This window comes from Macadamia integrifolia, unplaced genomic scaffold (genome assembly GCF_013358625.1).
Source record: "Macadamia integrifolia cultivar HAES 741 unplaced genomic scaffold, SCU_Mint_v3 scaffold1401, whole genome shotgun sequence".
In the NCBI taxonomy this organism is placed as follows: domain Eukaryota; kingdom Viridiplantae; phylum Streptophyta; class Magnoliopsida; order Proteales; family Proteaceae; genus Macadamia; species Macadamia integrifolia.
The window spans coordinates 79023-94134 of record NW_024868191.1 but is presented as its reverse complement, the minus strand read 5'-3'; the positions used below and the strand labels follow the sequence as shown (position 1 = coordinate 94134).

Genomic DNA, 15112 nt, shown 5'->3' with positions numbered 1-15112 from the left:
AAAGTAACCAAATAGAATTAGTTACAAAGAATAACCAAAAGCAACTGGAAAAAATTATTGATGATCTGTCTCCTTCAAACCATACAAAGGGGATTGCTAGTTAGTCACCTAGCTAGGAATTCTAGGTCCCAACAGAATCTTCCACAGCGGACTTTGTTTAATACACAGTGGCCCCTACAGTGGGAGGTGGACTGTGGGACTAGATGCATGGAAAGGCCAAACAGTCCAACAGATTCCATATCATCCTCCCACATGGCAAATATAGCACAGCAGCAAAAATAATTATTTATTGCAAATGGTCTTCTGAAATTCGAACATCAGTACAAAATTCAAGTATTCAGAAGCTTTATCTAATTTCTTGTGGGAAAATAAAAATTCAATCAACCTCCTACAACGCAATCACTCAGAGTTTCCCATTCTTTTCCCAGTAGGCAACCAGCAAATGCTTGGTAAGTTAAAGGACAGGTTTGAACCACAGCCTTCATATCAATGGTCATAGATCCCATAGATTCCATTATGTGTGCATGTGCATGTGCATGTGTGTTCAAGAAAGACTGGTCAAATGTCTACCTCATTAACTTGAAGCCCTTCCTGATTTGCAACTTGTATTAATCTCTTTGCCATCTACCATGTGTAAACCAAAAAACTTTGTCAGTCATTCAGGTCGACAAGGAATCCAATGGTAATGAAACAGGTCATTAATTTGAGTGTAGCATATCAAACCATTCCTTAAAAGTATGTTCAGGATATAGAATACACAAATGAGGACATTATATCAATAGAATGCTTCAATTTCCTAAAACTGTACTTTATATATCACAGCACCAGAGAACAGATTTCAACCAAAGTTTCAACTCAATTCGGTATGTATGATTAGGATTTTCCAAACGTGCAATCAGACTAGACTAATCTCCAACATCCTAATCTATCTCACCTAATTATCTTATAAAATTTTCCTTTGGGTTTTAATGGATGCGTTGATCAGACAAAAATCCTGAAGCACCTCTTGATGCAGTTGGGCGTTGGGTTTAAGATATCTTTTGATTTGATTTTTTCTTCTTTCCTTCTTAGAGCAAGAACTCAGTTTGGTAGTATTCTTATTTGAGTGAGATTTTATTTCTTTTTTCAGATTTAGATGCAAGTTTAATTCTATTTCAGATTAGGAAGGTAGGTTTTTGTTGAGTCTTTAAATACGATTGTGTAGTCCATTGTTGACCTATTTTGGAAGAAGAAAATTGATTGGAAAGTTTTTTGGTTTGGAAACCATGGCCGTTAGTGCATATCTCTTACTTCCCTGAACTTCTTCTCCTCTTTCCCCTTTCCTTTCTTCTTTGTTCCTTGTTCTGTTCCAGGCAGTACTTGCAGCCAGTGAAGGTGGTTCGAGCTCCCTCGATTCTGCAGCTCTCAATCTGATACTTGGGACATAAGCACTCCTCCTTGGGGTGATTTAAACCCTAAGTTTCATCCCAAGCTCCTGCAAGTCAGTGGAAAGAAAATCTGAAAACCAGAAGTCAGATCTGAGTTCTCCGCCAGGTTCAGGTTGCAAGATTCTCCCCGAGGTTGTTGCAGCTTCTTCTGATCTGATATTGGTTGGAATCAACAGAAAACTGACTTTCAATCTCTCTCCCAAAGTTTTGTTTCGATTGGATTCCAATTAAGTGATTTCTGTTGATCGAAACCAGCAAGGTTTCTGCTGGGTTTCTATCGTGTCTGTTCTATAAGATTACATAAGGTAGAAGATTGTATTTCTTCCTATTTACTCTTAAACCCTATTCTCTGATATTCTCAAAAATAACCCTCATTCTGGATTTTTATTTCAGTTTAACCCCACTCCTATTTTTATTTCCAGAACTGATCTCTCTTTTGGTTTAACTCCTGCCAAGTCCTTAGTCAATTATTTCATTATTTCACTCTAAAGGGGTTTTAAATTGTATCAGAAATTACAATATTGCCACTGGTTTGCTTAAGTTGAATTATTTGTTCTTGTGTGGGCCCATAACAACAACTCAGTTTTTCCCAACTAAATGGGGTCAGGTACATGGATCTAAGAGAGGGTATAAAAAAAAAAGAAAAACGAAAAGGGTAGAAAAAGGGAAGAGACAAGGCAACACCGCAGGAACATCCTACCCACGAGTGATCAGCCACATGAATCTTTGCCCTCGAAACAGCTCTATTAACGGTCACACTAGAGTCAAGACCGAGCTTCTACATGTCTTTCCTTATAACATCATCTATGGTCATTTTAGGCTTGGCCCTAGCTCTTTTAGCTCCTTCGATCTGGACCTAATCACCCCTCCTTACTGGGGCATCCCAAGGCCTCCGTTAAACATGGTCATACCACCTTAAACGACATTCTCGGAGCTTGTCCTCAATCGGGAAACTCCCATATCAGCTCTAACCCGGTCATTCCTTACCCTATCTCTCCATTTCATCCATCCAGCTCTGATTATATGTGCAATATCTTCTATTTCTCCTTATTTATGATTGAACATAGGTACCTAAAATGATCACTTTGGGGGTACCTCCCTATCATCAATTTTCACCAGCCCACTTTCAATCCTATTTTACTAAAGTTACACTCCATGTATTGTATTTTTGTTTGTCTTATCAAGTTATCATAAAACCTTCTGATTCTAAGATGTATCTCCATAATTCTAACTTAACAGTTATCCGTGCTTCTGTTTCATCCACCAAAACAATATTCATAAAAAAAGACGACCACAAGCAAAGGGAGAAAGGAACCCACCTTCTCAAAGGACCACATGCCAAAAACCACCCCGTCGGCTGATCCAAAAGATAGAGAAAAGGATGTAAATATACATTGATGTGGCCCTTAATAGCTTGAGCTTTTGGGATAAATGGTTATAACATTGTATCAGAGCCAAGAGGTCGGGTGTTCGATCCCTAGTATGTGCAAGGGGTTTGTGTTGTGTGTGGTTGTGCCCCTACACCTTGTGCCCTCAATGCATTGTGATTGTGCTACCACATGACAGTGTCACGTGCAAAACTGCATGTCTGTGTGCGGGCATGCACCTGCAAGGGGTTGTTGATATACATTGTTGTAGGCTTGTAGCCCTTACTAGCTCGAGCTTTTGGGATAAGTGGTTGTAACAGAAGGGAACAAAGAAATTGTCTATGGAAAGCAATTTCTCACCACACCAGAACAGCTACTTAATTTTTTAATTCAACCTTACTAATCAAATCAACATTGCCCTCGATACTAAACCTGTCAGAAATCTATGTCCTCATAAACTAATTTGCCCAATACTCCTCCCATCCTCCACACCTGAAGGAATCCATAGTTTCCAAAGCGCCGCCTAGGCATCTGGGCAGATATTTTGGGGCTGCGCAATGCTCGGTCCTTCACTATCATAGTCAGGCGGGCACCTTGCCTAGGGCACCCTACGACACCTAGTACCATGGGCAGTTGAATTTTAGTCTAAATTTTGTTATTTCTTTTTGGTATGAATCATATGATTCTGGTTTTTTTTTTTTTTAATTGCTTTGTCTATATGTGATACCATGCCGTGAGAAGCAAAGAATCATTTTTATTTAAAAAAATAATAATGCATCAGATACACACCTGGACCCTAACTTGAAAAGTGCCTAGGCATCTTTAATATACTAGTAAACTAAGAGCAAGTTTAAATATCCATGTTCGATTTATATCTAGGATCAAGTAGAATTTTGAATTGGATTTGGATCCACCATCATGGTTCTTGACCAGAATCAGATTCAGATCCAGGTCTGGATTTGGATCATTTAGACGTAAATTGAAATTTGCTCCAGATTTATGTGGATCCGCTCCGAATCCAACCTTTTCGGAGAGAAAAGGCCAAAACAAAAAATTAACAAGCAGCACATAAACCCACCATCAAGAAAATCTGAAACTATAACCCAAGAAACACCTTCCTTGTTAAGTTCCAATGTAAAGCTTCTCCCTCTCACTCTCCACAACATGGTTTGAGGAATCGGATTGGATCGGAATCAGCCTCGACTGATCCCAATTCTTGGCTGATACCATATCGGTGGATCAGTACTGTTGAAGGGTAAAATAGTCCAAAAAAATATTTTTTTTATTGAAAGCAGGGGTATTTCTGTCCAATCTAGCCGATCCTGATTGGTATCGGCCTTGACCGATCCTGATTGGTATCGGCCTTGACCGATCCTGTTCCTGATACCGAGTTCTCAAACCTTCACAAGGATTTTCTAAAATGACATGATGAAAAAGCACTTTAAAACCTTTTATTTTTTTTTTTAGATTGGTTCACTCTATTCTTTGAATTGTACAATTCAGTGCCCAGCCAATTCCACCTTATCAGTCTGATGCAGATCCAGGTTCCAAATCTAGAATCAGACAGCTTATAGGCCCATTCAATTGTACCAAAACTCAAATCTAAGGTCTAAAGGCAATTTGGTAATAAATCAGGGTTTTGAAAGGCGTTGTTAGGCATGTCAAGAAAAGGGACACAAAGGGGATTATTATTATTTATTGTTTGGGGATAAACTAGGAAGCAAGATAGGCTGAAGGGACATGTGGGGTTATAGATAAAAGAAATGAGCAATAGGGGAAATCAACAATAAAGTAATTATGACAAGAGGGAAGGCTTTAAGACTTATAAGAACCGTGAGGAAAGAAGAGTCTTCTTCATTGCTTCACAAACCCATGGCGGAAAGACTAGGAAAGCTTAGGTGCAGAGATCTCCTTTAATATTTATCGGTTGAGTCTAAAATCCCAGGCGAAGGGTCTCAAGGAGAAGGTCTACCAAATTCACCAGGAAGCTGCTCAGATCGGTAGGCTAGAATGATGTGGGAAGCTCCTAAAACTGAAGCTGGCGATAGATGTGGCTGCAACCCAGTTGCAGGTTTTGCTCCTCACCACAGGAAGGGTCTTTGGGGCTGAAGTTCTTGGGTTCAATTCGCCTAGGATCATGGTTTAAAGTATCTCCGATACCAATACGATACCCTCCGATACGTATCTTAAATTTAGCCGACCGATACGATACATGAAATTTTTAAAATCTTTTTGTATCGATATATATCCTACGATACATACCGATATGCATCAATACACCACCGATACACATCGATACGATACGATATGCACTGATACGACTTTATGAAAAATATAAAATCGAGGTGAAATGTACGTTTCGGTATGCATCGGTGAGTATCGATACATATCAGTATGTATCGATTGGTACATATCAATATCGGTACGTATCGGCGAGTATCGGTATGTATCGATATAGTGCGCTACGGTCATATAATGGCCAATATGGGTAGTTTTTCAGAAAAATATGATTTTTTAAGGGGTTGTTCCAAAGTTGCTACCATCCATATTTCTCTCTAACTAAAGTGGACATCAATGTTGGGAATAAGGATTTTACATTTATGGGACAACCACAAACCTTGAATTCTTAGTGAGATACCCTCAATTTAGTGTTTATGCATAATACATATTATCAATAGCTTTTTTTAACAAATTCTTTATGCAAAAGTGTTTAAAAAATTGTTTCTTATCCATTTATGTGTGTACCTTTAGCGTATCTTAGCAAATCTCCGATACGATACCCTTCGATACGTATCTTAATTTTGGCCGACTGATATGGCGACCGATACCGATACTTTAATCCTTGCCTAGGATAGAGGTTCTGACGCCCTAAATTTCAGTCTCATCTGAGGAGTATCAATGGACGTTGACTTCAACAATCGGGATTGCTGGAGCTGCCCAGAAATAGGGAAGGTTAAGAAGATCAAAAAGAAGAAGAAGAAAAGAGGAAGTAAGATAGAGAAAGAGAGTTCGCATAAGGGGAAGGGAAGAAGGTCACACGACCAATTAAAACCACCAAGGTTTCAACCAAGCATCCAATTCATCATTCAATAGTCCAATCCCCATCAGTTACATTGAAATAAATAACAAAAGAAAACCTAACATAAAAGGAAACCTAAAACCACCAAGGTTTCAACCAAGCATCCAATTCATCATTCAATAGTCCAATCCCCATCAGTTACATTGGAATAAATAACAAAAGATAACCTAACATAAAAGGAAACCTACTCTAATTGGAAACTAAATCCTAACAGCTATCTCCTACTTAAGTAAACAAAATAAAATATTGCATGCAACCCCAAAATAGAAGTAAATAAATCCTAAAGATCCTAATAGCTTCGGTTCCAAATCAGTAAGTTTGGTCCTAGATTGGATCTGGTTCATCTCCATCTAGATACCCATGCGGTTTTGGATCGATTCAAGGCTGTGCATCCACATCAACTCCCCTGATGTTGAAAAAAACTCGACCACGAGTTTTATAGAAGAGGATCAACACCACTCGATCAGCATCCACGATCAACGGCTTTGACAAGGTAAAGATCCAACACATCTCATTATCAACGGTCATGATCTCCTAATCGTCAACAAATGATATAACTTTGATTCGAATCTGATGGTAGGTTTCACAATTGAAATTAAAACACCGATCGGTTCTTCAAATGCAACCTTGATCGGATCGCTTAGTTCAACTTTATTGTCATGTTTAGTGTCAACTGGCTCGTCCACCACTAACCCGTCCTTGATCATGCTGCACACTTTATCACATAAGCGTTCTACTGTCGGTAAGCTCTTGAAAATATGATCAAAGTTCCCGAGATTCCGATCGAACTTCCTTCAATCCATCATCATTGATTTCTTCTTAAGTTCCTCAATAAGAGTGATAAATTCAAGGGGAAACGTCATCGGAGCAAAAGATTTGTAGAAAATTTGCTCTGATACCACTTGATGTGGATCCAGGTTCCAAATCTGGAATCAGGCCGCTTATAGGCCCATTCAATTGTACAAAAACTCAAATCCTAAAGGCAATTTGGTAATAAATCAGGGTTTTGAAAGGCGTTGTCAGGCATGTGAAGAAAAGGGACACAAAGGGGATTATTATTTATTGTTTGGAGATAAACTAGGAAGCAAGATAAGCTAAAGGTACATGTGGGGTTATAGATAAAAGAGATGGGCAATAGGGGAAATCAACAATGAAGTAATTATGACAAGAGGGAAGGCTTTAAGACTTATAAGAACCGTGAGGAAAGAAGAGTCTTCTTCTTCATTGCTTCACAAACCCATGACGGAAAGACCAGGAAAGCTTAGGTGCAGAGATCTCCTTTAATATTTATCGGTTGAGTCTAAAATCCCAGGAGAAGGGTCTCAAGGAGAAGGTCTACCAAACCCACCAGGGAGCTGCTCAGATTAGCAGGCTAGAATGATGTGGGAAGCTCCTGAAACTGAAGCTGGCGATAGCATAGTTGTCACGGCGTCAAATCGATCCAAAGTGGTGGAGGGGTGGCTAATCGATTTGGCGATGAATCGCCCGTTATGGCGTTGCCATGGCGGTCAAATCGCCCCTGTGTTTTTTTTTTTTTTCCTATTTCCTAAAGTTATTTAATATGCTACTTTTTTATTTCCCCTATTTTCTAAAGATATTTAGCATGCTACAAGCCTACAATATATACCCTATAACATATAAAACCAACATTAAGCAACATCAAATCATCAAAAATCAACAAAGCCCTATCAAAATCACCCTGCATTTTACAAAAAATCGACCACCTAGTGAATCAGGCGTGACCTGGCGTCCATGGTGGTGCCATGGCGACGCCTATTAGCCAATGGCGACCATCATTTGTGAGTCACGTAAATCGTAGCACTGCCATGAACTTCATTTTCTGCCAAGACGCCAAATCGCCGCCTTGGCGATGCCTAGGTGACGCCATGACAACTATGGGCAATAGATGTGGCTGCAACCCAGTTGCAGGTTTTGCTCCTCACCACAGGAAGGGTCTTTGGGGCTGAAGTTCTTGGGTTCAGGTCGCCTAGGATAGAGGTTCTCATGCCCTAAATTTCAGGCTCATCTGAGGGGTATCAATAGAGATTGACATTAACAATCACGACTGCTGCAGCTGCCCAGAAACAGGGAAGGTTAAGAATATCAGAAAGAAGAAGAAGGAAAGAGGAAGTAAGATAGAAAGAGAGTTCGCATAAGGGGAGGGGAAGAAGGTCAAACGACCAATTAAAACCAACAAGGTTTCAACCAAGCATCCAATTCATCATTCAACAGTCCAATCCCCATCGATTACATTGACATAAATAACCAAAACAAAAAACCAATATGAAAGGAAACCTACTCTAATTGGAAACTAAATCCTAACAGTTATCTCCTACTTAAGTGAGCAAAATAAAATATTGCATGCAACCCCAAAATAGAAGTAAATAAATCCTAAAGATCCTAATACTTTGGTTCCAAATTGGTAAGTTTGATCCTAGATTGGATCTGGTTCATCTCCATCTAGATACCCATGCGGGTTTGGATCGATCCAAGGCTGTGCATCTACATCCCAGTCTCATTCTGGTTAGAATCACTGGAATCAGTTCCATCTCAACCACTGAATCACAGAATCATGTGCTTGACTCATCAAGTTGACTCAGCGGAAATTAGTCAAACTTGATCACATAGAAACTTATTTTCCTGTTTTCTCTTTTTTGATTTATTCCTTTTCTTTAGCCCCTAACACTTGTCTAAGGGTTTTAAAGACCTTTTTTTGCTTTTTCGATTCAAATCTCCATTTGATTCAATAACACTCCATTGGAATTCTATGACTCAGTGTTGACAACTATGCCTTCAAAGTTACAAAACCTCTCCCAGCAAAAAAAAAAAAGGTTACAAGACCTCCCAATGAAAGTAAACAAGCAGCATGTAAATCCTCGAGGCCAACACCACACCCAAAGACAGAAGGCCCCCATCCTCCGAAAATAGCAACTTCAGTAAGATTCAATGGAACAACTTTGAAGGTGTCCATTATGAAAATTAGTTCGAAAAAGTTCACCTTTTGTCTCCCATTTTCTCAAGTGAATCATTCATGCAAAGCCAGTTAAGTTCTTAAACTGAATCTTAGCTTCCATGTATGGACTACAAGCCACTGGGGGGAGGGGGGTTGGAACAAGAACAAAAGGACTGTAACCTTTCATTATGTAAGCAAGCCAAAAGAGAGGCGAATGGAATAAATAAATAAATAACAGCATGAGAATCACAGAAATGAACCTGTTGTTTGGTAGGTTTTCGGAAGCTCAGAAGCAAACAGTGGTTAACAAGACTTTTCAGTTTTTGACTGTATCTGTCATTACAGATACAGATGATTGGAATTTTGGAAACTTTGATGCTAGCAATGAGATCAGCCACTCCACCTCTATCACCAGCAGACATTCCATCAACTTCATCCATTATCAGCACAGTTTTAGCATGTTTTGACCTGCAATGAAAATAACAAGGAACACTGAAGAAAAAGATTCCATAAATTTTCTTAAGTATTTGTTTAATAATTCTTATCATGTAAGACCAACCGATCACTTTTAACACTCAAAGCTTCATTGCTGATAAGCTCCTTCACAGAATTTGCAGTGCTCCCACCAACTCCTTTAAATATTTTGGAATCAGCTTTTCCACGATTATCACTAGCATTAACCTAAATGACAGACAAGGCAAATGAAATGGGAGAACAAGGTAAGCACGTAATCACAGTAATGAGTGGAGCTGGGCTTTCAATGACAGAACAGTATTTAAACCTTCAGCAGTGAACATGAGCAGTTCAGAAAAATACACCACCTCAATGGTCTGGAAGCCAAGCATTTGGCTAACCAACTTTGCTGACGTAGTCTTTCCTATACCAGGTGTTCCACTTAGAAGAACGGCCTTTTTAGATCCACTATCATTTTGCTTTTTCCCCTTTCCCTTTTGACCGCCATGAGAAAAAATTGTATTCCAATTTACCAGCCAATCATGAAGCTGCTTAACCTATAACCACCATAACATGAATTTATAAAACTTTTCCAAATGATGAGGGACAACAGGAAAAGGAATGTGCAATGAAATACATCAAATAATAGCACATACAAGGGATTGATTGCCAATGATGTCATTTGGAGTCTTGGGTCTGTATTTATCTGTCCATGGTAATGAACATAGTGCAGTGCGTACATCCTTCGGCTTAGCAGAAGAATAACCAGTGGCTGGTACTTTTGGAGCAACTTTTCTTGCTGAAGAGTTGTTAACTTTATCTGGAGCAACCAAATAGACACATCATAAAAGATTTGGGATTTGGGAAAATCCTCAAAGTGCAACATCAGCATGCGATTACGTAAGCCACTGAATGTTGAAGGCAAGAATAAAAATTTCCTGTTACGTCATTAGGTTTACCATCAACTGTAGCAAGAAAATAATAAGGGAAAAATATTCGATAGATATTAGTCCAAGAAAGAAAGTGCTTACTAGGAGGAAAACTCTTTAAAGTTCTACCAACAAACCCTTGAAGTAAGTCCCATATAACTTTCAAAATGATAGAAGCTGATACAGCCTTTGTGAGTCAAAATTTACATTCTACCATTCAGTACTGTGAGCCTGAACAGATTTCTAGATGAGACCATCTATTTTTCTGCTCTAGTTCTCTAACAACCATATCCCAAATGTACCCCTTTAGTTTTCCCTTGGACTCTTAGCTCACCAATTTATGCTTGAAAATGAACTTAAAAACTCAGAAATTATGTAAAATTAAGTCAGTACCAAACAAGTCCATTAAACAGTAGAATTGCGCCATCTAAGGATGCTGGAAAGCTCCATGTGGAGAAGCAGCCAAAGGTTTTTCCCTAATTGTTAAAGTAGCAAAACAAAGCAACAATTTCAGTGTTATTTTGACCATACCCTTTACTTCTTTTTGAGGACTTTCCTTTGGTTGTGACACAGCAGTCTTATCTACAGCTCTCTTCTTGATTTCTTCTTGTACAGGAATCTTTGCAGGTTTTGATGAACGGATCATATCAAATAACCCCTCTTCAGTCAAAAATGGAGTACTATACAAGAAACAATTAAGAATAAGAAAATTAAATAGTGACAAACTGTAAAAAAAAACTGGCAGGAAAATCTGAGATGACAAACCCCAGTTCTTTGGCTTTCAAAGATTTACGCCCTCCAATATCTTCATCAACTAAAAGATAATTCTGCAAAACAGAAGATATCATCACGTGTTCACACAATTCATCAAGACCAAAGCTAAGACAAGATTGAAGTGTGAAAAGACCGTTTTCTTGCTGACAGATCCAGTAACACGACCACCATGCTGTTTAATTAAATCTTCTGCTTCTTCCCTTTCCAAGCTGGCATTACAACCAATCTTTCAATAGTATAACAAAAACATGCAATACACAGATCAATAGTATAGCAAAAAGATGCAAGACAGACCAGTAATGGATAAGGATAACTACTGACAACACCTAATATTTGTAATTTGCCCCCAAAAATTTCATGTACTCTGCTCCTAGTAGGAGCAGCTTATTAAACATGCAGATGTAATACCTGTCAAGAGTACCACTAATCACAAAAGTTAGACCAGCCAAACAGCCAGGAGAACCCTCAGGGACTTCCTGAATGACAAGAAAAGAAAAGCTTCAGTACCAAATTTTCCATCGAAAAGTTTCAAATGTTCCAGAAATGTTTCCACCTTTTCCCCTTTGTGTGGAGGATCTTTCCTTTCACCAAAATTCATGAATCCACCTCTCCCACCACCTCTTCCTCTTCCCCCAGCCGGAGCTGTTGCTGCTCCTCTTCCACCGCTACCTCTTCCACCTCTACCCCTTCCACGAGTTTTAAGAGAAGATTCAATATCTTCTTCATCCATGGCATTTTCATCATTTTCATCAGTATCTACAGGCTTCTGAACAATTCCTCTCCCTGCCCCACTTTTCAACTTTTTGGTAGGAGTGACCTCAGCAGAGCTTTTCCTTGCATTAAGCAACACAAAGTCATCATCATCATCATCATCATCATCATCATCTACCTTGTGAAGCCTCTTTGTAGCTGGGGGTTTAGTATTCTTTTGGCTCATCCTTTTGGCTGGGGTCGTTTGCATCTCTTTCTCATCTCTTGTTTCCTCAGAATCAGTGGCAAAATATTTGCTACTTTTCCTTCTTCCTGAGCCCTCTTGACTTCCCTGTACCTGATCCTTCTCCACAAAAGCAAATTAAAACGCTTATGCATTTATATTGAAGGAAAAAAGGATTACGCATCCTCTTGAGGCCTTTAAAAAGGAAGAAATAAGGAAAATGGAAGGTAATTGATAAGATAATCATTGTTTTCCTGAATTGTTAAGAACAAAATGCTATAAGATCTTTCTATGAAAACAGCCTTAAAGAAAAAAAAATAATCAGTTCCCTGGATTTCTGATTTGCAGAATAAAAGCACACCTTCTTTTCAGTATATTTAGAGATATATAAATATTCAAAATTTTAAGCATTATTGACCAGAAAAGGAAAATTGGAAGTCTCTTCAGGATGGAAGGGAAAATGTATACAGATTTCTTCTCTGGTTGAGAGGTAGCTGGAGAAGGCTTCTCCATAGTGGGTTTCCCAGGCTTTGATGCGTTCCCATTGCCCTTGTCATGTTGTTTCATGAACCACTTCCGAATATCTGACTGCGCCTGAGAAGATTTTTAAAATGTGAAAATTGACAACTCACATCGCCAGAAAATGAAAGGCAAGAACTCTATAAACCCTAACTCACCATGTCTTAATTCAAGTTCTCGTTGCAAATACCACTATCAAAAACAAACAGCTAGCTCAATAAGAGAAATTCATCAAAATAAGGAAAACCTGTCAAGTTCTCCTATCTTTCCTTCCGACAGCACCATCAAGAACCACACCTAGATGGAAAATAAGAAATAAGAAAAATAAAATGAATACCAGGATATTGTGAGAGAAGCTATTGAAACCAAAGGAACTTGAGACAAAGTATAGAAATTCAAAACGTTCTTTGATGTAAAGAAAAGGAGCAAAGTTGCATCAAGACAAAATAATCAACACAGCCAAAAAAAAAAAATTTGAGGCAAAGAACTCTTATGTATCGGGATATGGGTTGTAGATAGGCTTCCTTCCTTCTCCAGCAAGAGAGAAAAAGGAGACTCTAAACAAAAAAGGGTGGGGGCAGGAAAAGGCTTCAGCGAATGGAAGCAAATAATGCAATTATCACCAACGGTTTGACACTGAGAAACTACACATGTGTTTCCATTTTCTACTACATAAACTAAAAAAGCTTACGGGACAGAATCGTTTCGGCCTCTCATCTCATCAGTGTATGAATAATAAATAATCTTGGTCATATGACATCCTAGAGTTCGGCTAATCCCAAAATAAGAGTAAACCATTGTCCATAATCAGTACAGGAAGTTTGCATAGCAGGTCTTACGCTATGATTCAACAAGCCAAAATGTGGGCTGCTACATTAACCCTTATATGAATATGAAGAAAATTAGCAAAAGGTCTTCTCCTTGACATTGTATTGAACCCTGGGGAAATCAACCAGTCTTCTCAAGTGAAACCCAGTTCTTGACTAAAGACCCTAAATGCAGAAAATTCGAGTATAAATTCCTAATCACTCAATATAGTATCTATCAATCAATCAGAAAGGGGAAAAAAAAAATTTTTGATTTTTGCAAGTTATTGAGTGAAATTGATAGCAAGGGATGGATCACTGGAACTCACAACCTTTGCCTGCTTGATTCGTTGCACAACATCAGTTTTTGTCCGGCACGAAGAAGAGGATTCAAATAAAGAAATAAAAGAACAGATGAGAATGAGAAAGTCGGAGAGAAGGAAACCCAAGAGGTAAACAGAAGAAGGCGGGAACCTAAAGCTTTCTGGTTATATACATATGGGGAGACTCATGGACTCTTGGTAAGCTTGCAGGCTTAAGCTTGCGGTAGACTCTTCTATTCTGTTTTTCGTTTCGTCACTTCGCAGGCGAAGCTCACTTTGTTTCTACTCAAGGGCATATGGGTGAACACGGCCGGGTTGGGCTGGGGTTGTAAGGTTCCAAAACTCAAACTAAACCCAGTCTAACACTGCTTAATTTATGCCAACCCAACCCGGCCCTAATTGATCTGATTGCGTCGGGTTGGCCTTGATTGAACATGATTTTTGCTAGGGTCTAACTAACATTGATTGACCATGTTTTTGCCATTTGTGTCTTATATTAACCCTGCACACCCCATCCTCCAAAAAAAAAAAAAAAAAAAAATCAAATGATTATTACACATTTAAAAGTATGAGTTGCAACACAATAATAGATGTTCAAGACACTTGACCATAAAAATCAATGACCCGAATTTCATTATTCTGAATAAAAGGATATAATGACAGCCCTACATTATATTATATAAATCAATGTTAAAATCAGTGTTGGGTTGGGTTGGGCGTAGGCCTCAACCCAGGCCCGGCCCAACCTTACCCAGGGGTCAGTGTTCTTCAACCCTAACCCATCCTCAGGGTCAAAAAACTGGGCTCAGGCCCTATTCGGGCTCAGGGCAGGGCCAGGGTGGGTTGGGCTGTTAGGGCCAAAATTACACTCTTAGCTGATTAGTACAAACAATGGGTAAAATGGTCAAAAATTAGCTTTAAACATAAAACCAGGGACATTTCTGTCCGATCTAGGGTGATCCAAATCAGTATCGACCTTAAGAGGCCATGTTCCCAATATCGAGTTCTCAAACTTGACTAGAAGGTTGCTGGACTAGGATAACCTTAATTGGTTTGTTCAAAAATTTGTCATGTGGTATCATGGTTATAGGAATTGAAATTGGATTCAGTCGAATTGGATCAAATCCGGTTCGATGCCATTCAATATTCTCTCCCATTTTCAGTCAAGTTTTGGATCAAGAATGAAATGTGAATTTAGGGGTGTAAGTTTGGCCTTAATGGTCCGAACCCGTTTTGAGCCCAAATAGGGCCTAAGGTAAGATTTCCGAGAGTGAGTTAGGGTTGAAAAACACTAACCCTAGGTCATGATCGGGCCGGGCATGGGTTAAGGCCTAGCCCAGTTCAACACTGATTTTAGCCTTAATTATAAGATAGGGTAAATTACTTGGACACCCCCTAAACTATGGCCAGATTGCTTGAGACATCAAAAGTTTGAAACTATTACTTGAAGCACCATGAGACGGTGTCGGCTTGTTGTTAGTGGTTAAATGAAAAGAACATTTTACCCTTTTGGTCTTTCCATTCGCCCCACATGAGTGGCCAGCAAAT

The 15112-nt window shown here is 39.0% G+C and overlaps 1 protein-coding gene across 4 annotated transcripts in view; it reads right to left on the bottom strand.

Annotated features, from left to right (window-relative positions):
• LOC122063649 (replication factor C subunit 1) overlaps nt 1-13853 on the bottom strand; it is a 28937-nt gene extending 15084 nt beyond the window's left edge. The window contains exons 1-13 of one of the 4 annotated variants that reach the window (XM_042627342.1): nt 13571-13853; nt 12594-12732; nt 12385-12510; nt 11536-12039; nt 11391-11458; nt 11116-11191; nt 10974-11035; nt 10740-10888; nt 9936-10099; nt 9648-9836; nt 9386-9507; nt 9087-9294; nt 571-624 (exon numbers count right to left, since the gene is read on the bottom strand). In XM_042627342.1, the coding sequence (XP_042483276.1) occupies nt 571-624; nt 9087-9294; nt 9386-9507; nt 9648-9836; nt 9936-10099; nt 10740-10888; nt 10974-11035; nt 11116-11191; nt 11391-11458; nt 11536-12039; nt 12385-12510; nt 12594-12596 (1725 nt within the window). In that variant the 5' untranslated portion in view covers nt 12597-12732; nt 13571-13853. The remainder of the gene's footprint in view (nt 1-570; nt 625-9086; nt 9295-9385; nt 9508-9647; nt 9837-9935; nt 10100-10739; nt 10889-10973; nt 11036-11115; nt 11192-11390; nt 11459-11535; nt 12040-12384; nt 12511-12593; nt 12733-13570) is intronic. The other 3 variants (XM_042627341.1, XM_042627343.1, XM_042627344.1) reach the window with 3 other exon arrangements.
• Between the last annotated feature and the right edge of the window lie 1259 nt (nt 13854-15112).